This window comes from Cetorhinus maximus, chromosome 14 (assembly GCF_964194155.1).
Source record: "Cetorhinus maximus chromosome 14, sCetMax3.hap1.1, whole genome shotgun sequence".
Taxonomy (NCBI): domain Eukaryota; kingdom Metazoa; phylum Chordata; class Chondrichthyes; order Lamniformes; family Cetorhinidae; genus Cetorhinus; species Cetorhinus maximus.
In genome coordinates this window covers 67,873,923-67,896,727 of record NC_135892.1, presented here as the reverse complement: position 1 = coordinate 67,896,727, position 22,805 = coordinate 67,873,923, and the positions used below count along the sequence as shown (strand labels likewise).

General features: G+C 42.8%; 1 protein-coding gene across 4 annotated transcripts in view; it reads right to left on the bottom strand.

The window, feature by feature from the left end:
• The window catches only part of ppp2r5a (protein phosphatase 2, regulatory subunit B', alpha isoform), a 181,176-nt gene that overhangs the window by 37,633 nt on the left and 120,738 nt on the right, over positions 1 to 22,805 (bottom strand). For 3 of the 4 annotated variants that reach the window (XM_078557029.1, XM_078557026.1, XM_078557028.1), the window contains exons 5-6: positions 18,379 to 18,509; positions 5,134 to 5,193 (exon numbers count right to left, since the gene is read on the bottom strand). In XM_078557029.1, the coding sequence (XP_078413155.1) occupies positions 5,134 to 5,193; positions 18,379 to 18,509 (191 nt within the window). The remainder of the gene's footprint in view (positions 1 to 5,133; positions 5,194 to 18,378; positions 18,510 to 22,805) is intronic. The other variant, XM_078557027.1, reaches the window with a different exon arrangement.

Genomic DNA, 22,805 nt, shown 5'->3' with positions numbered 1-22,805 from the left:
TTATCAAGATCTTCACCTGCAAATGTGTAACTTCTACCTCCTATTATCCCATTTCTCTTTCCTCTAGGATATTCTAAGCATCAGGAACTTCAAAGAAAGGCAATACTTCTGAGGATGCACCATCAAGCACGCCATCTGCCCCAGATGCCATCTGAGCACAGACACTGAAATTTCATGTGGGATAGATAAGTGAGTTTAAGGGTCTGTACCATGAGTCACTGGAGAACAGCTGTGGGTTCTGGTGGCAGTGGCCGCCCAGAACAGACCTCGCCAGAGGGTGGCCCTCTGCAAGCTCTCTTCACATAACTACAGGGGCCTAGCCATGGATTGAAAACTTCCAGCATTACACGAACAGTTGTGCAAGGTATTGGAAGGCCTGCCAAGGAATTTCACCCCATGGCTACAGTATGGAGGATTCCACTTCCAGCCTTTGTGTTGTCACCTTACATGGCTCTGCAGTATTCTGTAATTTATTCAGGCCACCTCCAGGGATGCTGAAGCTAGGCCCTCATAACAAGAGTGCACATTTGAATGCTTTGCAACTTTGGTGGAAGCTCAAACGACAGTCATGCAGCCCCTGGGCTCAGATGTTGAGACAAGTATCCACCCTGAACAGACTGATGGACTCAACAGGGACTTTGAAGGATCCATCTTCTGCAGCCTACTCTCCTGTATATCAGTGAAAGTGATTAGCCAAGCCCCATGGGTTTGTCAGTGGTACAACAGGAGCAGCACATGTTGCACTCTCTGAGGATGGCAGTGAGTCAGTTCCTTTTCCCTCCCCAGCCTATCATTACCCACTCAACCAATACATGTCATGGCACCAACAGGCTGCCCTAGCAGCAGCCAAGAAGCAGCTGTCTGTAGCCAGGCTTTCACCAGACTTGAGCCTCCAGTAGTCATTTACCACAAGCATCAGAAGGGTCTCAACGTGACAAACAGCAGCATTCCACCGGTTGTGCTGAGGCCTCTAGGACAGCATCTTGTAGCAGTAGACAACTTATAAAATCTCCTCTTCTGAGTTAAGTACTTGAGTAAGAGTTGAACTCAAGGCAATTACGATGTTTGGTTTAAACTGATCGCCTTTATTACATTTGCTACTTTGATTGACAGCAGCATTTCACTGAAGCTTTTGAAACCACATTCTCAATTTTTCATTATTACACGAGTTGTCTGAGCAGGTCACTGGAATTGCTGTATAAACAGCTGAGCTTGCATCTCTTACTGCAAGTTGTTGAGTGGCAGCCCCGCCTTTCCCATGCAACCACCTTTTCTCCCCTGTATGGAAAGGCTTGCTTTTGGCTCCTTCAAAGGCCAGCCTCTTTGCAAGGCAAAGTGTGCAGTATACAATGACTATATGGGTGATTCCTCATAGAGCATATTGTAGGGACCTCCAAACCTGTCAAGACACCTGAACCTAATCTTCAGTATCCATGTAATGTTCTCAATCACGAGACTTGTGGTTCTATGGTTTTTATTATCTGTGTTATTCAAGATTGATGGGGTAACAGATACGTCTGTAGGAGGCATCCCTTTTCTCCCAGTGCCTATCCTGCTACGTTTCTGGGAGGGGTCTTCGGATAAATGTACTGTTAAAGCTGCCTGCGTATATTGCAGAAATTTACATGATCCTGTTCCTCTAATCAGTAACTAGCTACACATCGATGTAGAGGCATTTTTCTCCATTGATATATTACTGCTGGCTGCTGGTGTGGTGCCCTGACAGCAACACATATGCCTGCCACTGCTTAAAAATATCCAGCGTTCTCATCTGCTGGCTGCTAGGTCAATGAAGGTGATGTTTTGGTGAGCCCTGCCAAGACAACATCAGTGACCTGCTTAATGGGGCTGCGTGCCTAAGATTGGGAGATACGCATGATGTCCCCTCTGATAAACTGGAATGAGACAATGACTAAAGTGTTGAGCGCTATGGCTCCCTGTCCAACAGCAGCAGGTTGTAGATTTCAGACACAGGCTATCTGGTGAAACAATCTGCTGAGGCAATGCTCCAGACAGGTCAAAGAAGTTTACGCTGAGCCTGTACATCCAAACTACTGGATATGGCCTCCTATGAGCAGCTCTCCTCCACAGCAATCTTTTGAGAGATGTTGTTCCCGATGGCCTCTGAAGCTGTTCAGGCTCCTTACAACTTCTCCTCCTCCATCCAAATAAGACGAGCAATAGGAGAATCTTTTATTGGAGAAAGGTTCAATGCAAAAGAAGGCACGAGAGAGTAATCAAGAAGTAATCTGGAAGCTGGAGCAGAGCATCTAATCCCACATTTGCCCCATCACCAAGTCCACCTTTGTAACAACTTCCATCTTCACTCCACCTCAGCCTATTTGCTGCTGAAACCCTCGTCCATGCTTTTGTTACCTCCAGACTCGACTATTCCAATGTTCTCCTGCCTGGCCTCACAACTTGCACTCCACATAAACCTTATATCATCTAAAACTCTGCTACCTGTACTTTCATCTTTGTGTTCGTATCCCTTCATGATCTTGTCTATCCCTGTCACTGTAACTTCCTGCAGACCTACAGCCCTTTGCAAACTCAGAGTCCATCCAACTCCAGCTTCTCATGCAGTTCCATTCTCCTTCGCCCTACTATTGGTGCCCATGCCTTCAGCTGTCTAGGCTCCAAGTTTGGAAATTTTCTCCCTAAACCTCACCGCTTCTCTCCTTTAAAAACTACCTCTGACCAAGCTCTTTGCCACCTGTTGTAATGTCACCTTCTTTGGCTCTGTGTCAATTATTTTTTTGTCTGATTATGCCACTCTGCAGCACCTCGTGAAGTTCTACTACTATAAAGGCAAAATATAAATGCAAATTGTTGTTGAGCTAAAATTGTACTACAGTGCCTATTACATAATCAAGCCACAACTTTCACTTGTAACGTAGGTCTTGCTGTGGTAGGTTGACTTTTCAGACAAGTTTCCTCCAGAGTTCAAGTGGGAATGCATCAGGAACCCCTGCCCCTCCCAAATTCCATTTTAACTACAAACTGATATTGGGCAGGCCAAGTTAAAATTGGGGTTAAAGGCTTTAAAATTAATGCATTAGCAATATGCAATCAACATAGGAAGCAAGGATTGAGACAATGGACAAGAGGAACTTATTGTAGGGCAAGGACGTATGCAGCAAATCTTGGATTAACTAGAGTCTGGGGGATTTGGAGGTGGGCATTTGACTCATGTCAAGGAGACTGAAGTCTCGGTGAAGGTGTAGAGAAGGATTTTGGCTGGAGCAGTAGTGAGGCAATAACAAAGGGAGTGATGTTGCAGAAGTGAATCATAAATCACATGAAAAGTATCAGCTTGGATTCAGTTAGCAGAATTTGCCTCAGAGGTAATCCATTCAAGCCACATTTTAAGATTTGAACTGAATCCAAACTAACAATTCAGTTTAGTACTGCCAGGTAATAAGTTAAAACAAGGCCTTGTCTCCTGCTCAGCTGGGCTTGAGATTATGTGAGAGTATTTGAAGAACAGGAGTAACTGGTATCCTAGCCAACCTTTCTTCCTTGTCAACACCATCAATAAACAAATGACTACCTAGTTTACCACATAACAGTGACTGAATTGCTGAAATAATGCATTGCAGTCATGTATTTTGGGATGTCCCAAATAAATAAACGTTAGTTCTTTATCACAGAATCTTTACAACGCAGAAAGAGGCCATTCAGCTTATTGTGTCTGCACTGGCTCTCTGAAAGAGCATTCTACCTAGTCCCCCTCCCGTCCTATGCCCGCAATCTTGCACATTCTCTCTTTTCAGACAGTAATCCAATTCCCTTTTGAATACCTTGATCGAACCTGCCTCCACTGCCCTATCAGGAAATTTGTTCCAGACTCCAACCACTCTCTGAGTGAAAACATTTTTCCTCATCACTTTTACTTCTTTTGCCAATTATTTTGAATCTGTGCTCTCTTGTTCTTGATGTTCTCAAGTGGGAACAGTTTCTCATTATTTACCCTGTCCATACCCCTCAGGATCTTGAATACCTCTATCAAATCTCCTCTCAGCCTTCTTTTCTCTAAGTCCTAACCTCTCCAATCTATCCTCATAGCTACAGTTCTTTATCCCTGGAATCATTCTTGTGAATCGCTTCTGTACTCTCTCCAATGCCTTTGCATTCTTCCTCAAATATGGCGCCCAGAACTGGACGCAGTGCTCCAGATGAGGCCTAACTAGTGTCTTACACAAGTTCAACATGACCTCCTTGCTTTTGTACTCAATGCCCTATTAATAAAGCCTAAGATACTATATGCTTTATTAACTGCTCTCAACAAGCCCTACCATCTTAAATAATTTATGTACATATACACACAGGTCCCTCTGTTCCTGCACCTCCTTTAGAGTTTCTTCCTTCATTTTATACTGTCTCACCATATTCTTCATGCCAAAATGAATCACCTCACACTGTCTGCATTGTATTTCATCTGCCACTTGTCTGCCCAATCCACCAACATGTCTATGCCCTTTTGAAGTTCAAGACTATCCTCAAAATTAACATTTCCAGTCTTCGTATCATCTGCAAATTTTGAAATCATGCCCTGTACACCATAGTCTAGGCCATTATATATGGAAGAGCAAGGGTCCCAGCACTGACCCCTGGGGAACTCCACTACAAATCTTCCTTCAATCTGAAAAACAACCAATTATCACTACTGTTTGCTGTCATTCAGCCAATTTCTTATCCAAGTGCCTACTTTCCCTTTTATTCCATGAGCTAGAACTTTGCTCACAAGTCTGTTGTGTGGCACTGTATCAAATGCCTGTTGAAAATCCATATACATTATCTTCTCTGTTAACTCCTCAAAAACTCCAGCAAGCTGGTCAAACATGATTTTCCCTTAACAAATCCATGCTGGCTTTCCTTAATTATTCTGCCCTTCTCTAAGTGACTATTGGTTTTGTCCTGAACTATAGTTTCCATAAGTTTCCCTACCACTAAAGTCAAACCAGTGTCTGTAGTTGTTGACTTTATATTTATTTATGCTGTGAGACCAGAGAGAGAGTCAATGATTGGAGAGAAAGCAGAGATCAGCAACAGTCTTAACTGGATCACCTTAACCTGCAAGCAGATAGCCCTAAATTATCAGTTGGTAATTGAATTGAAAATGCAACTTACCTTCCCAGTATCTCTAGCAGTTCTGCAACTCCATTAAAGTGATCAGTTTCATATATAAACCTGAAGAAATGATTATTGGAAAACATTATTCTGCACTATAAAAACAGTTTCCAAAACTATAAATGAATATATAATAGAAACTGATTTTAATTAGTCTTTTTTGCAAATAGTTCATATGAACCTTTATGCAAGCTGAAGTTACAAATGCTTTCACTCTTCTCCCAAAATAAGTCACGTTCAACATTGGTTTTTACGATCCAATTTACGTCTGTCATTTATGCAGTATATCGACAATAATGCATTTTCTACCACGGATAACCTTTGATTCCCTTGCCCAACAAGAATCCACCTACCTCTGCCTTAAAAATATTCAGTGACTCCACCTCCACTACCTTCTGAAGCAGAGTTCCCAAGTCGCACAGCCCCCAGTGAAAACAATTCTCATCTCTGTCCTAAAATGGCAACCCCTAATTTTAAAACAGTGCCCCCTAGTTCTGGACTCACCCACAAGAGGAAACATGCTTTCCACATCCACCTTGTCAATACCATTCAGGATCTTGTATACTTCATTCAAATCGTTCCTCATTCTTCGAAACTCCAGTGAAAACAAGCCCAATCTGCCTAACCTTTCCTCATAAGACAACCCATTCATTCCAGGTATCAATCTGGTAAACCTACTCTGAGCTGCCTTAGTGCTTCTATTTTTTTTATATTGTTTCACAAGTTGAGAGCATTTCTGGCAATGCCAGCATTTGTTGCTCATCCCTAATTAGACCATAGACCATAAGACATAGGAGCAGAAATAAGGCCATTCGGCCCATCGAGTCTGCTCCGCCATTCAATCATGGCTGATAAGTTTCTCAACCCCATTCTCCCGCCTTCTCCCCACAACCTTTGATCCCCTTACCAAACAAGAACCTATCTATCTCGGTCTTAAATACACTCAATGACCTGGCCTCCACAGCCTTCTGTAGCAATGAATTCCATAGATTCACCACTCTCTGGCTAAAGAAGTTTCTCCTCATCTCTGTTCTAAAAGGTCTTCCCTTTACTCTGAGGCTGTGCCCTCGGGTCCTAGTCTCTCCTACTAATGGAAACATCTTCCCCATGTCCACTCTATCCAGGCCTTTCAGTATTCTGTAAGTTTCAATCAGATCCCCCCTCATCCTTCTAAACTCCATCGAGTATAGACCCAGAGTCCTCAAACATTCCTCATATGTTAAGCCTTTCATTCCTGAGATCATTCTAGTGAACCTCCTCTGGACCTTCTCCAGGGCCAGCACATCCTTCCTGAGATACGGAGCCCAAAATTGCTCACAATATTCTAAGTGTGGCCTGACCAGAGCCTTATAAAGCCTCAGCAGCACATCCCTGCTTTTATATTCTAGTCCTCTCAAAATAAATGTCAACATTGCATTTGCCTTCCTAACTACTGACTCAACCTGCAAGTTAACCTTAAGAGAATCCTGGACTAGGACTCCCAAGTCCCTTTGCACTCCAGATTTCTGAATTCTCTCCCCATTTAGAAAATAGTCTATGCCTCTATTCTTCCTACCAAAGTGCATGACCTCACACTTGCCCACGTTGTATTCCGTCTGCCACTTCTTTGCCCATTCTCCTAACCTGTCCAAATCCTTCTGCCGCCTCCTCAATACTACCTGTCCCTCCACCTATCTTTGTAAACTTAGCCAGGATGCTCTCAGTTCCTTCATCTAGATCATTAATGTATAAAGTGAAAAGTTGTGGTCCCAACACTGACCCCTGCAGAACTCCACTAGTCACCGGCCGCCATCCTGAGAAGGGCCCCCTTATCCCCACTCTCTGCCTCCTGCCAGACAGCCAATCTTCTATCCATGCTAGTACCTTGCCTCTAAAACCATGGATCTTAAGCATTAACATCTTATCTTACTGAGCAGCCTTCTGTGCGGCACCTTGTCAAAGGCCTTCTGGAAGTCCAAGTAGATAACATCCATTGGCTCTCCTTTGTCTAACCTACTCGTTATCTCCTCAAAGAATTCTAACAGATTTGTCAGGCATGACCTCCCCTTGATGAAACCATGCTGACTTTGCCCGTGTTTACCATGCACTTCCAAGTATTCTGAAATCTCATCCTTAATAATGGACTCTAAAATCTTACCAACGACCGAGGTCAGGCTAATCGGCCTGTAATTTCTCGTCTTTTGCCCTTGAGGTGGTGGTGGTGGTGGTGAGCCACCTGCTGGAACTGCTGCAGTTCATCTAGTGTAGGTATATCCATAATCCTGTTAGGAAGTGAGTTCTAAGAATTTGATCCAACAACAGTGAAGGAACAGTGATAGAGTTCCAAGTCAGGATGGTGTCTGGCTTGGAGGGGAACTTGTAGGTGCTGGTGTTCCCATGCATCTGCTGCCTTGTCCGTCTAGGTGGTAGAGGTCATGAGTTTGGAAGGTGCTGTCAAAGCAACTTTAGTGAGTTGCTGCAGTGCATCTTGTAGGTGATGCACACTGCTGCCACTATGCGTTGGTGGAGGGAGTGAATGTTTAAGATGGTAAGTGGGACGTGGATCAAGCGGGCTGCTTTGTCCTGGATCATATTGAGATTCTTTGAGTGTTTTGTTGGAGCTGCACTCATCCAGGCAAGTGGAGAGTTTTCCATCACACTCTTGGCTTGTACCTTGTAGATGATTGACAGACTTTGGGTAGTCAGGAAGCAAGTTACTCGTGACAGAATTTGTAGCCTCTGACCTGTTCTTGTAGCCACAGTATTTAGTTAGCTAGTGCAGTTACTTTTCTGGTCAATGGTGAACCCCAGAATGTTGTTGGTGGGGGATTCAGCAATGGTAATGCAGTTGAATAGCAACGGAAGAGAGTTAGATTCTCTTTTATTGGAGATGGTCATTGCCTGATGATATGACAGATGAGAAGGGGTGAACTTGTTCCCCTGTGTTGTGACCAACAAAAGAGGTTGAACAAAGGTTTAAGTTTCTTTTTCACAAGGATATGGCTTTCCAGATAAGAATGCATTTAACTACTAAGCTGTGAACAATAAGGAGCCAATCAAACAAGGTTTCCTGGAGCCAAAGAAAGAGCAAATTTATTAACCACTAAGCCTGAGAAGAATAATAAAAACATGACTTCAAGCATTCAGCCCTAATGCATTCATTCAGGACCCAACACACACACACCTCTGACAGTGTAGCACTCCCTCGGATCTGCATTGGAGTGTCAACCTTGATTTTTGCACTTAAACCCTGGAGTGGGACTTGAACCCAGAACATTGTGATTCAGAGGCGAGTGTGTTACCAACTGAGCCACTTTTTTTTATTCATTCATGGGATGTGGGCATCGCTGGCTAGGCCAGCATTTATTGCCCATCCCTAATTGCCATTGAGAAAGTGGTGGTGAGCTGCCTTCTTGAACAACTGCACTCCATGTGGTGTAGGTACACCCACAGTACTGTTAGGGAGGGAGTTCCAGGATTTTGACCCAGTGACAGTGAAGGAACAGCAATATATTTCCAAATCAGGATGGTGAGTGGCTTGAAGGGGAACTTCCAAGTGGTGATGTTCCCATGTGTCTGCTGCCCCTGTCCGTCAAGATGGTAATGGTCGTGGGTTTGGAAGGTGCTGCCTGAGGAGGCTTGGTGACTTGCGGCAATGCATCTTGTAGATGGTGCACAGTGCTGCCACTGTGCATGGGTGGTGGAGGGAGTGAATGTTTGTGGATGGGGTGCCAATCAAGCAGACTGCTTGTCCTGGATGGTGTCGTTGTTGAAGCTGCACTCATCCAGACAAATGGAGGGTGGCTCCATCACACTCCTGACTTGTGCCTTGTAGATCATGGATAGGCTTCGGACAATCAAGAGGTGAGTTGCTCGTCACAGGATTCCTAGCCTCTGACCTGCTCCTGTAGGCACAGTATTTATATGACCAATCCAGTTCAATTTCTAGTCAATGTAACCCCCAGGGTGTTGATAGTGGAGAATTTAGCACCGATAATGCCATTGAATGTCAAGGGGCGATGACTAAATTCTCTTTTGTTGGAGATGGTCATTGCCTGGCACTTGTGTGGTGCGAATGTTACTTGCCACTTGTCAGCCCAAGCCTGGATATTGTCCAGGTCTAGCTGCATTTGGACACAGACTGCTTCAGTATCTGAGCAGCTGCAAGTGGTGCTGAACATTGCACAAATCATCAGCGAACATCCCCAGTTCTGACCTTATGATGGAAGGAAGGTCATTGATGAAGCAGCTGAAGATGTTTGGGCCTAGGACATTACCTTGAGGAACTCCTGCAGTGATGTCCTGGGACTGAGATGATTGACCTCCAACAACCACAACCATCTTCCTTTGTGCTAGGTATGACTCCAACCAGCGGAGAGCTGGAGTCTGACACACATCTGACCTTATGTTGGAGGAAAGTCATTGATGAAGCAACTGAAGTTGATTGAGCCGAGGATATCACCGAGGACCACCTGCAGCGATGTCCTGGAACGGAGACGACTGGTCTCTTCCTTTTTGCTAGGTATGACCAGTGGAGAGCTTTCCCCCTGATTCTCAATGACTTCAGTTTTGCTAGGGCTCTGATGCCACATTTGGTCAAATGTGGCCTTCATGTCAAGAGCAGTCACTCTTGCCTCACCTTGAGTTCAGTCCTTTTGTTTGGACCGAGGCTCTAGTGAGGTCAGGAGCTGAATGGCTCTGACAGAACCCAAACTGAGCATTGGTGAGCAGGTTATTATGTGTATGTGCCACTTGGTAGCACTGTCAGTGACACCTTGAATCACTTTGCTGATGATCGAGAGTAAACCAATGGGGCAGTAATTGGCCTGATTAGATTTGTCCTGTTTTTGAGGAGAGGACATACTTGGGCAATTTTCAACATAGCTGGGTAGATGTCAGTATAGTAGCTATACTGGAACAACCTGGCCAGTGATGCAGCTAGTTCTGGAGCACAAGTCTTCAGTACTACAGCTGATGTGAGAGCTCATAGACTTTGCTATATCCAGTGCCTTCAGTCAATTTTTGCTATCACATGCAGCGAATCAAATTGGCTTAAGGCTGGCATCTGTGATGCTGGGGACCTCAGGAGAAGGCCAAGATGGATCATCCACTTGGCACTTTTGAATGAAGATGGTTCCAAATGCTTCAGCCTTGCCTTTTGTGCTGGGCTCCATCATCACTGAGGATGGGATATTTGTGGAGACTTCTCCTCCTGTTAATTGTTTAACCGTTCACCACCATTCACGACTGGATGTGGCAGGACTGCAGAGTTTAGCTCTGGTCCGTTGGCTGTGGGATCGCTTAGCTCTGTCTATTGCATGCTGCTTTCACTGTTTGGAATACATGTAGTTCTATGTTGTAACTTCGTCAGGCTGGCATCTCATTTTTAGGTATGCCTGGTGCAGCTCCTGGCATGCTCTCCTGCACTCCTCATTGAACCACAGTTGATCCCCTGGCTTGATGATAATGATAGAGTAAGAGATACGCCAGGCCATGAGGTTACAGATTATGGTTGAATACAGTTCTGCTGCTGATGATGGCTCAGTTTTGAGCTGCCAGATCTGTTCTGAATCTAAGCCATTTAGCATGGTGGTAGTGTCACACATGATGCATGGTATGCTTAGTGTGAAGATGGGACTTTGTCTCCAAAGGACTGTGTGGTCACTCCTACCAATTGTGTCAAGGACAGAAACATCTGCAACAGGTAGGCTGGAATGGTCAAGTAGGTTTTTCCCTCACCAACTGCTGCAGGCCCAGTCTGGCAGACATATCCTGCACAACTCAGCTAGCTCAGTCAGTAGTGGTACTACCAAGCCACTCTTGGTGATGGCATTGAAATCTCTGATCCAGAGTACATTCTTTGTCCTCGTCACCCTCAGTGCTTCTTCCAAGTGGTGTTCAACATTGAGGAGTACTGATTCATCAACTGGGGGAGGGTGGTATGTGGTAATTAGCAAGAAGTCTCCTTCCCCATTGAGGACTCGAAGGGCAACTCCCTCCTGACTGTACACAACTGTGCCACCACCTCTGCTGGGTCTGTCCTGCCGGTGAATCATACCCAGGGATAGTGATGGCGGTGTCTGGGGCATTAGCTGTAAGGTATGATGCGGTGAGTATAGCTATGCCAGATTGTTGCTTGACTAGTCTCTGGGACAACTCTCCCAATTTTGGCACAAGGCCTTAGATGTTAGTAAGGAGGACTTTTCAGTGTTCACTGGGCACGCTGTGCCATTGTCAGTTCCAGTGCCTATGGTGATGCTGGGTGGACGGTCCAGTTCTTTTCCTTTTTGACTTTTCTGTAGTGGTTTGGTACAACTGAGTGGTAGTACAACTATTGGTCATGGTCACTATCGAGACTAGCTTTTAATTCCAGGTGTATTAATTAATTGGATTTAATTTCCACCATCTGCCATGGTGGGATTTGAACACATGACCCCAGAGGTGGTTAAGGATAGATCCTTTGGGAACACCAGAGGTAACAGTGTGGGAGTTGGAAGAGAAGCCATTGAAAGTGATATGCTGGCTACGATTAGGTAGCTAAGAATGGAAGCAGACAAATGCAGTACCACCCAAGCTCGATGACAGCGGAGGGGCGTTGGAGGAGGATGGTATAGTCAACCATATCAAAGGCTGCAGACAGGCTGAGAAGACGTAGGTGGTAGTCTGCAAGGAGTTTGGGGATCGGGTGTTGGTATTTTGAAGAGAGGAATGATGACAGCAGATATAAAGGAGAGAAGGACAGCACCTGAAGAGAGAGAATAGTTAACGATATCAGCTATCAAGGACCAGGAAGGGAAGTTGAGTGGTCAGCAATTTATCGGGGACAGGATCAAGGGAGCAGGAGAAGGGTCTCATGGACAAGTTGAGCTTGGAGACGGCATGAGGAAAGATAGGAGAGAAACTAGAAAACAAATTCAGAACAAGGGCATGGAGGAACTTTAGAGGAATTATGGTCTGATGGTGGAGTAGAAGGGAGGGAAGTGGCATAGGCAGCTGATCAGCTGGATCTTGATCTTTGTGACCAAGAAGTCCATGAGCTCCTTGCACTTATTGTTGGACATGGGGGCGAAGGGGACAGGAAAGAAGGGTTCAATATGACAATATGCCATTAGAGCAAATAAACTAGGGGCTATCTTTGTATTTCACAATGATCCTGTAATAGTGAGTAGCTTTAACCAACAATGGGCAGATGTTCTGATGAAAGGTCATCTCACCCTGAAACGTCAACTCCACAGATGCTGCCTGACCTGCCAAGCTTTAGCATTTTTGTTTTTATACTGGGGGAAACAACAGAAATGGTTTTATTGAGGACTAGGGCAAAGGTGAAGGTGACTGTGTGGTTGAGCAAATCAGTAGCAACAGAAATGTTGTGGTTAAAGTGGGGGGGGCCAAAGGTAAGAATATGGATTCTGAAAATACCACCGTTAAGTGAATTGGGGGATAGCTTTTCCAGGGGCTGAGACACAGGAGGTAGGATTGAGATGTAGAAGGAGGCTGTAGATAATATGTGATAGAAGGAAGTGATCAATGATCACTTTATCTGTGATCTTGAAAGGAACACAAACAGTTGACGGCAAGTTGCAAAGTCACACGATTGAGAAGGGATGCATCCTAGGTTGTTTAGGGTAGTAAGGATGGAAATTGCAGAGGCTCTGGCTACCATCTTCCAATCATCCTTAAACATGGGCACGTACCAGAGTGCTAGAGAACTGCAAATGTTACAACCCTGTTCAAAAAATGAGGGAAATAAACCTGGCAACCACAGTTCAGTCAGCCTAACATTTTTGATGGGAAACTGTCAGGGAAATTAATCAGTGACAAAATTAATTGGTACATAGAAAAAAATATGGGGTAATGAATGACAACCGGCTTTTATTAAACTTCAGTTATGTTTGATTAACTTGATCAAATTATTTGCTGAACGGAGAGGGTCAATGAGGGTCTTGTGGTTAATGTTGTGTACATGGACTTAAAAAAGGAGTTTGATAAAGTGCCATTTAACTATGGGATTAAAGGTGCAGTGACTGCATGGACATGAAATTGGCTAACAGAAAAAAAACAGATGAGTGGTGAATGGTTGTTTTCCAGACTGGAGGGAAGTGTACTTTGGTATTTCAAAAATTTCAAAGTTTGCTGATGACACAAAACTCAAAAAATATAAATAGGGAGGAGGATTGTGACATACTTCAGGGAGGATAGAAAGGCTGGTGAAATGGATACATGGCAGATGAAATTTAACATAGAAAAGTGAAGTGCTGCATTTTGGTAAGAATAATGAGGAGAGGTAAATAACAAAATCATAAAATTTTAAGAGGGGCTGCAGGAACAGACAAACCTGGAGGTGTGTGTACACAAGTCTTGCAAGGTAGCAGAACAGGTTGCGAAAGCAGATAAAGGTCGAGGCATAAATACGAAAGTAAGAGTGTTACGGTGAACCTTTGAAAGAGCACTGGTTTGGCCCCTGTTGAAAACTGTCCACTTTTGGGCACCACACTGCACAAAGGACATCAAGGTATTAGAAAGGGTGTAGAGGAGATTTACTTGAATAGCACAAAGACTTCAGTTACGTGGAGAGATCAGAAGTTAGGGTTGTTCTCCTTAGAGCAGAGAGGTTAAGAGGAGACTTGACAGAAATGTTCAAAATCACTAAGAGTTTTGACAGGGTAAATGAGAAACTATTTCCAGTGGCAGAAATGTCAGTAACCAAAGGAGACAGATTAAGATTATTGGCCAAAGGACCAGAGGCAACATGTGTAAAGTGTTACATAGGTTGTGTCTTAACGTAATGCCAGGGACATCCTTAGTGCAGCAATGCATTCCTCTGTCTTCACTGATACCCTCCATCTTTTTTTCCTCCCTAGCTCTTCTGAAATGTTCCAAGGGAAACAGGACTCATAGGTGAAGGGAATCCCTGCATTACAACAACTGCCACAACTGCCTAGTTAATGTAGGCTGAGTGTAAGGTGGCCAGTGACAGCAACTCAGAGGAATATGATCCCGAGAAATACTATGACACTGTTGAACGAGTGGCTACCCATAAGGGTCACAGGCAGTTAAGGTTACAAGAGTACAAGCAGCGAGCAATTCTATGGTCAGAGGGATAGGCATCCTTATTTGCAGTTGTAACTAGGAGTCCTGAAATGTAGGTTATCTTCCTGGTGCCAGTGAAAGGGATGTCAAACAGTAGGTGGAAAAACTTATGGAATGGGAAGGAGAGCAGCCAAAAGTTGTGGTCCATGTTGGAAACAATGAAATAGAATCTGTTTAGGTATCTGCAGAAGGAGCTTAAAGTGTGAGGCATCATACTGAAAATAAGGGCTACAAGACAGGAATCAGCAGATTCCTTCATGTGCAGTGCCCTGATCGGGTTAAGGTGGAGATCAATGCACTGATACAGTGCTGGTGAAAAGGACAGTGTTTACATTCTTGGGGCGCTGAAGTGAGTTTTTAAGTTTAGTTTTTTTTATCAGTAATAGGGACCATGACAACTACCATTTATCGTCGTAAAAAGCCATCTGGTTCACTAGTGTCTTTTGGAGGAGGAAATCTGCCATCCTTACCTGGTTTGGCCTATATGTGACTACAATGTGGCAATGCAGTTGACTCTTAACAACCTTCTTAAAATAGCCTAGCAAATCACTCAGTTCAAGGGCATTTAGGGATGGGCAACAATTGCTGACCTTACCAGTGATGCCCACAACCCACAAAGGAATAAAGGAAGAACAATGCAAGGTTTTATCAAGAAATGGCATTAATTGGAACTGAAATGGTGACAATGCCCTGTATAGAGGGTAAATAGAATAATGGGAGAGAACTTAAATTATGATAATGGGCAAGGGAAGAGCTAGGTTTGAGGTTAAATGGAGGGCAGGATTAGTGAGCAATTGGAATGGAAGCAGAAGGTGTAGCTTAAATAAATACAGAGAAGGTAGTATCAGGAAAAATTAGATTAAAAATACTGCTATTCTAAGGGTTAGGAACATCAAAATATTATTGAGAAAACTAGGAAACAGAGTAAAGGTCAACATTTCAAAATGTCATTTCAAAATATGATTTCAAAGTGGAGTGGTGTGTATATAAATGCAAAAAGAACTCAAAACAAAATGGTAAAGTTAGAAGTATTAATAACTGTAAAAGGATATGATAAAGTATCTATAACAAAAACATGGGGCACGACTATGCCTTTTGGGTTGGGATTCCTATGTCAAGGTCAAGCAGGGGTCCTGAAACCATACTGTGTCAGGAACAGTCACCCAAAAGTGACTTTCCCTGAATAGGCCAATTAGTAGCCAGAGGGCATGCTCACCATCCAATTAGTGTCATGCCCAGTCAAGGCATGTCCTATCCATAACTTCTAAGGTAAACTCTGGAATAGACCTTTTCTTGTTTAAAAAAAACATGGCATAAGAACAATTTGCCTTGACCTAAGATATGGTCCAGGACGTCAGGTGACTTTTGCAGTTTTTTCACAAGCAGATGTGAACAGCCACTATTCATCCTCCATTGTGTAACAATGGCTTCTAACTTAGAATCATTTATGTGGACAATAAAAGAAGTAGTGATCATGTGGTTACATGATCAAAACTGATTTCAGATGACACATCTCATTACTCCAAGGACCAGTCAGGGGCAATGCAGTCTGCAGACCAACAGGACACATCCTCCAACAAGATGACAGAACCCTGCCTAACGACGAGTCAAACAAGGCAGTACAAGAGGGGCTAATTTGTTCCCACCTGCAAAAATATCTCTTTTTTTCTACTGAAGCTCAGCCACAACTTCATAGGAAAAACCCAGAGACTTTCAACCTCCATTTATTTTCAAAGAGCCACACGAGAAAACTGCAATGCTTGTTTGTTTCTTAAAAGGATTGATTTAAACATGTGATTTTGCCTCTTGTTATTCTGTTAATACCTAGGTCATGCTTCAACTCCAGAATTCATTGCGTGTGTGCATGTCACTCGTGTGGTTGAGGGAGCGTGCTTTTTTGTTGCACTTACTTTTGGGGTGTTGTGTGAATAAATGTTTATCTTTTCTTCTGACTTAAACTTACCAGAAAGCCTGTTGCATCAATGTTGCGTCAATTATTAAAACTCACAACACTCATAAGGATTTAAAACACTCCCTCTAAATATATATCTTGTTGTGAGCAACCAAGGCGTGAGGAAAAAGGGGAAAAGTTATCCCACTACTGACTCTAAGCTGGAGAGACAATAGGAGGCCCTCCAGAATGGAAAAAGCTGCAGCCTGGCATTGCAGATAAGGGAGAGAGGGGGCGCTTCCATCTTTTAACACTTTATAATTTAGAAATGGCCACAGCTGCTGGGCCACCACTGTGGAGGACAGACTGATACAAATACAGCCCATTTGGGAAAGGAATGAGAACTTCTAAGATAACCTTAAATTTTTTCTTCAGATACTCCAACAAGAGGACAGTCAGAATACCAACTGTAAACCTTCCTCTCATAGTTATCACTGCAACTGTGAGACTGGCAATAATCTACATGCAATATTTGAATAAATGCACAAAACACAACACTGTTCTGTGCTACCAACTGTTTTGTCAAATTCCAATTTACAGTGAAATCTAAGATAATTCATGCAATATAGATACAACATTGAATTATTTAAAACAATGAAGAGTAGGAGAAGGTCACTTGGCCCCTCAAGCCTGCTCTGCCATTTAATAAGATCATGGCTGATCTGATTGTGGCCTTAACTCCATTTTCCTGCTGCCCCCCCAGAACCCTTGGCTCCCTTAAAAGATCAAAAATCTGTCTAAACTCAGTCTTGAATATATTAAATGACCCAACCTCCACTGCTCTCTGGGGTAGAGAATTACAACAAATAACAACCCTCAGGAGAAATTCCTCCTCATCTAGGTTCTAAATGGGAGAGCCCTTACTTTTAAACTGTGTCCCCTAGATTCCCCCACAAAGGTAAATATCCTCTCAGCATCCACCCTGTCAAGGCCCTCAGAATGTTATGTTTCAAAACAATCGCATCTCATTCTTCTAAATTCCAATGCATATAGAAACTACCTGTTCAACCTTTCCTGATAAGACAAGCCCTCCATCCCAGGAATGAGCCTAGTGAACCTTCTCTGAACTATTTCCAATACAAGCATATTCCTTCTTAATGAGGAAACCAAACTGTACATAGTCCTCTAGGTGTCATCTCGTACCACTGCCCTGTACAGTTGTAACAATACTTCCCTACTTTATACTCCATCCCCCTTGAAAAAAAGGCCAACATTCCATCTGCATTCCTAATTAATTGTTGTTATGCCAACTTTTTGTGATTCATTTATGTGGACACCTAGATTCCTCTATACAGCAGCATAATTGTCAACAATTAACAGGGAAAAAAACAACAAAGACAACTGAAGACTGGGTTCTAGCAATGATGCTGCACCAAAACGACCAGGCAGAAAGAACATTCTTGCATTATCAGGGCATGACTGGCAAGCTGGAGGTGCTCATTGTGACAGGTGTACTGCTCTTTGTGCACAAAGGAGAGGAAAGTCGGCTGGTGTGGACATCTGCAGCAGACCTATGCTAAGTAAGGAGAAGGGGGTGGGGGGGGGGGGGGGGGGGGTGTGTGTGTGTGTGTGTGTGTGATTGGGTGGGTGTAAGTTGCGCCCAGCAGAGGCCCATTGTTGCAACATGGAGCTAAAAGAAGCACCACTGCTTCTGGCTACATATTCAGGTAAATAAACATTTTTTTACTTACCCTTTTGGTCGCAGTCTCTAGCAGTATGTTTAGTGACCTCTGATTTTGCTGCTTTCAACTGATCACAGCAGGATGGCCCACGCTACAGTCATGATCAAATTTCATAAGGCAGCCAGAAAGAGGTATTAGGCCTTCTACTTGCATGGGTACAACACTGGTTTCAGCAGCCACCATGGATGATTCCAGAATGTCCTAACCAATTTAGCATTCAACATGTTCCTAACATTGAGCACTTGCATATGTCTTAATTAACCCTCATATGCAAAAGAACAAACTATCACTATTCTATACAAGCTGAAAGCAACACAGAATAATGCCAACTCAAAAACCCCAAAGGGAGCCAACAGTGAACAGGACAGAAATAAAATACAGAACAATTTCAGACCAAAGATTTCACTCAATTTTATGTCTATAGAACAGCTATAAAAAAAGTATACTTCACATGGTTTTCATTGCCCTTTATAATAATTTATAGATCATCGCTGCAATGGTAGTTTTTATCAAACAGAAATGAAACCATTTATTGCAGATTACCGTAGGAAAATGTTATTGATCTGTTTCCTGATGAACGCCCGTAGTCCAAGGAACTTTCCATAGATACGATGCAGAACTGTTTTCAAAAAATCTCGTTCACGTGGATCCTCACTATCAAACAACTCCAAAAGCTGGAAAGAATTTGATTGAGAGAAAAGAGACAAGGTCTTCAATTAAGATGCACTTCATAGTTTGAAAATATTATCTCAATAGGCCCTTTAGATTAGCAGAATTTGTTTGATTTTACTGCAATGAGTTAAATGGATTGAGGATTTGTTAACACACAGATGAGAGAGTCGGGATTAATGGGTCTCTCAGGTTGGAAAGATGTAACTTGTCGGGTGCCACAAGAATCAGTCCTAGGGCCTCAATTATTTACTATCTATATTAATGACTTGGAGGAGGGAGCAGAGTACCAAACTTGCTAATGGTGCAAAAATAGGTGGGAGGGCATGTTGCAATGAGGACATAAGGAATCTGCAAGAGGATATAGACAGGTTGAGTGAGTGGCCAAAAACTTGGCAGATGGAGTTTAATGTAGGAAAGTGTGAGGTCATGCACTTTGGTAAGAAAAATCAAAAAGGCAGACTATTATTTAAATGGAGAGAAACTCAAAAAAAGTACAACACAGAGGGATCTGGGTGTTCCTGTGCGTGAAACACCAAAAGTTAGCATGCAGGTGCAGCAAGTAATTAAGAAGGCAAATGGAATTTTGGCCTGTATTGCTAGGGGGCTGGAGTTTAAAAATAGGGAAGTCTTAAACTGTACAGGGTGTTGGTGAGGTCGTACCTGGAGTACTGCGTACAGTTTTGGTCCATGTATTTAAGAAAGGAAATAATGGCATTGGAGGCAGATCAAAAGAGATTCACTAGTCTGATTCCTGGGATGAAGGGGTTGACTTATCAAGAGCGGCTAAACAGGTTAGGCCTTTATTCATTAGAATTGAGAGGAATGAGGGGTGATCTTATTGCAATGTACAAGATTCTGAGGGGGCTTGCCAGGGTAGATGTTGAGAAGAAGTTTCCACTAGTGGAGGAATCTCGAACTAGGGGACATAGTTACAGAATAAGGGGTCACTCATTTAAAACTGAGATGTGAAAGAATTTCTTCTCTCAGAGGGTGGTCTGGAATTCTCTACCCAGAGAGTTGTGGAGGGAGCTGTGGAGGCTAGATCACAAGGTATTTAAAGAGGAGGTAGATGGATTTTTGAAATATCGGGGAGTTGAGGGTTATGAGGAGCTGGCACGAAAGAGGAGTTGAGGCCTGGGGCAGATCAGCCATGATCTTATTGTATGGCGGAGCAGGCTTGAGGGGCCGAATGGCCTACTCCTGCTCCTATTTCTTATATGCTTATGTTAAATAAATAATTCTATTCGCACTGTCAAACAAGATTTCTTCTTACTATTCCTTTTATCAAATTAGTTACCTACAAATTTACACTACTGCTCCACAGCTGAAAAATATAGAACATATGAAAATTACTTTTTATGTACAATAATTCTGGATGCACATGTAAATATATTATAAAACATACAATAAATTAATGGATTTCTTGAATAATGTAAAGATTGCCACTTTGCATTTAGTGCCAACACAACTGTTCTTCATTCATCAGTAACACTAGATTATCTGCTGTTCAGTAGAAGCAAGATCAGTAAAATGCCAAGTAAAATGACTCAATGATGCAGGGTAGCATGGCGTGTTGTTTATTTTGCACCATTACATGAAGATGTGTCTTACTGATTGAATTAAGTGAAATTGATCTAACTGTTGCTCTATATATTTACCTTCCTTGTTCAATAAGCTTGACAATTTATCAAACTTCACCCAGATAATACAATCTGTTGTCAGATTTAAAAGATACATATATAAAGGACATGAGTAACTTATTCAAAATTACAAGAGGACACTTGATACATCCCCAGGTAATGCAAAAGTAGAGCAGCGAGTCAAATCCTGAGAAAAAACAAGATGCACAGTTTGCTTATATGGGAGCATGGCCATAATCTTCTAATGCTCCATAGATAGGGTGGGTGGGGAAGTGGTTGGGGGGATGGGGAAGAGCGCAAAGCACTCAATAATTGGAAATGTTAAACAATTGTTCAAATTTTTTTTAAAAGGCTTAAACATAAACCCAGCTCACAATTCCTAAACTGGATCCCTACACTCATCACTGCCATCTCACATTGTCAGAGAAGTACTATCAGATGACAAGAGAATTCATGTCATCTGCCAATCTCTGGTGATGCATCTATTCAGAAAAGGACAAGAATAGGATAGGACCTCTAGAGAATTATAAATTTTAAGTCGAGAGGAAGCTGATATGGGTGCACTTATGGCCACTCTTTTCACTGAGTCCAGGTGGTGCTATATACACTTTATTAACTCTATTTTAGCCACTGTTTTCCAGTAAGGAAAGCTTGCAAGCATCCAAATTAGATCAATAGTTAGATTGACAAGTTCCTTGGATACATTTCACCTGCCCATATTGGCTGGGCAACAGTGTACGGTCAGGGCAATGAAAAAAAAAATGTAAAATTACACATTGAAAATAACATCCCAGTTTGCATGTTTTGACAAATCACAATTGAATTAGTTGATCTTAGCCAGGGTAGGATGGCAGCTCTACAATTAACCCTTATAAATCTTGATTTGGGAACGGGGACAAAATCAGCTTGGAATCTCAATTCCAACAGCTATCCAGTTAGCAATGTTGGAAGTTCAAGCTCTGACAAGGTAAGCTACAGCTGTGGTGATGCCTATGGTGCAAAAACTCAGCATTCCTTGATTTAGCTCACAGATAAGCAATTGCCATTTAGGCAAAGTAATGTCGCAAGTTATGTATGAAATGGTACCTCTGCGGGAATTAGAAAAGAGAAAAAAATAACAAAAACTTCCTGGGACTATTTTCCTCACTCGGCACAAAAATGTAGCTTTTACAGAATTTTAGAATGGTTACAGCAGAGGAGATCATCATTCAGCCCATTCTCTCCATGCCAGCTCTCCGCAATTCACCTAGTTCCAACTGCCCTATCTTACCCCACAGCCCTGCAAAAATTCTCTCTCCATGTAATTATCAAATTCTCTTTTGAAGGCTTTGATTAAATCTCCCTCAACCACAGTCTCAGGCAGTGCATTCCAAATCCTAACCACTCACTGCGTAAAAAAACCATTCCTCATGTCGTTGTTGCTTCTTTTACCAATAACTTTAAGTCCGTGTCCTCTGGTTCTCGATCCTTCTGTCGATAGGAACAGTTTCTCTGCATCTGCTCTGTCCAGACCCCTCATGATTTTGAACACCTTTATCAAATCTCCTCTTGCTCTTCTCTTCAAGGAGAACAGTTTCAGCTTCTGCAATCTATCCACATTACGCACTTCTCTCATCCCTGGGACAATTCTCATAAATCTTTTCTGAACCTTCTCTAAAACCGACACATCTTCCCTAAAGTGTGGTGTCCGGAATTGAATATAATACTCCAATTGAGACTGAACTAGTTTTTTTTTTAAATGTAGGTTCTTTGTAACTTGTTTGTTTTTGTACTCTATGTCTCCATTTATAAAGTTGAAGATCCTCTATGCATTTTTAACCAGTTTCTGAAACTGGCCTGACATCTTCAACAATTTGTGCACATATACTATAGATCACAGTACATAAGTCGACCCAGCACATAAGCTAATCCCATTTTCCCAGCGCCAAAAATCATGCTTTTGCATATCTCGGTATATAAGTCGACCTATCCCCAAACCCACCATTTACAGCCATGACATGCTATACTTGCATTAGTAGTCAGATTCAATTTTTCACCCCACAATTGGATATTTTACTTACTGATACCCTATAACTGGGTGCAAGGGATCAAGCAGGCAATATAGGCTGTGTTGCAAATATATGTGAGAGTTTAAGACACGCCCACACAGAGCAGACCCCACATGGCAAACGACAAAGATGGCAACCACCCATACCCACTGGTTTCTTTTATATTCAATGTATAAGTCCCCCCCACCCCCCCCCATTTTTGGAGGGATTTTGAGGTTCTAACGGTCAACTTATACAATGACATCTACAGAACCTCCAAGCTCCTTTGTTCCAGCACCACTTCAGAATTGTACCTATATTTTATATTGCCTTTCCTTGTTCCTGGATCACTTCACACATCTATGTACTAAATTTCATCTGCAACGTGCTTACCCATTTCATCAGCCTATGTCCTCTTGAAGTCCATCACTTCCTACCCCCAGTCCAAAAAAAAGTCCACACGACTGTTTTCTGACACACAGCCAACTTTGTAGCCACTGCCCTTTTTTCACTATGGGTTTTGACTTTGCTGGCAAGTCTAGTAAGAAGCACTTTATCAAACATCTTTTGGCGGTTCACGTACAATCACGTCACATCAACTACATTATCCACATCAACCCTCTCTGTTACC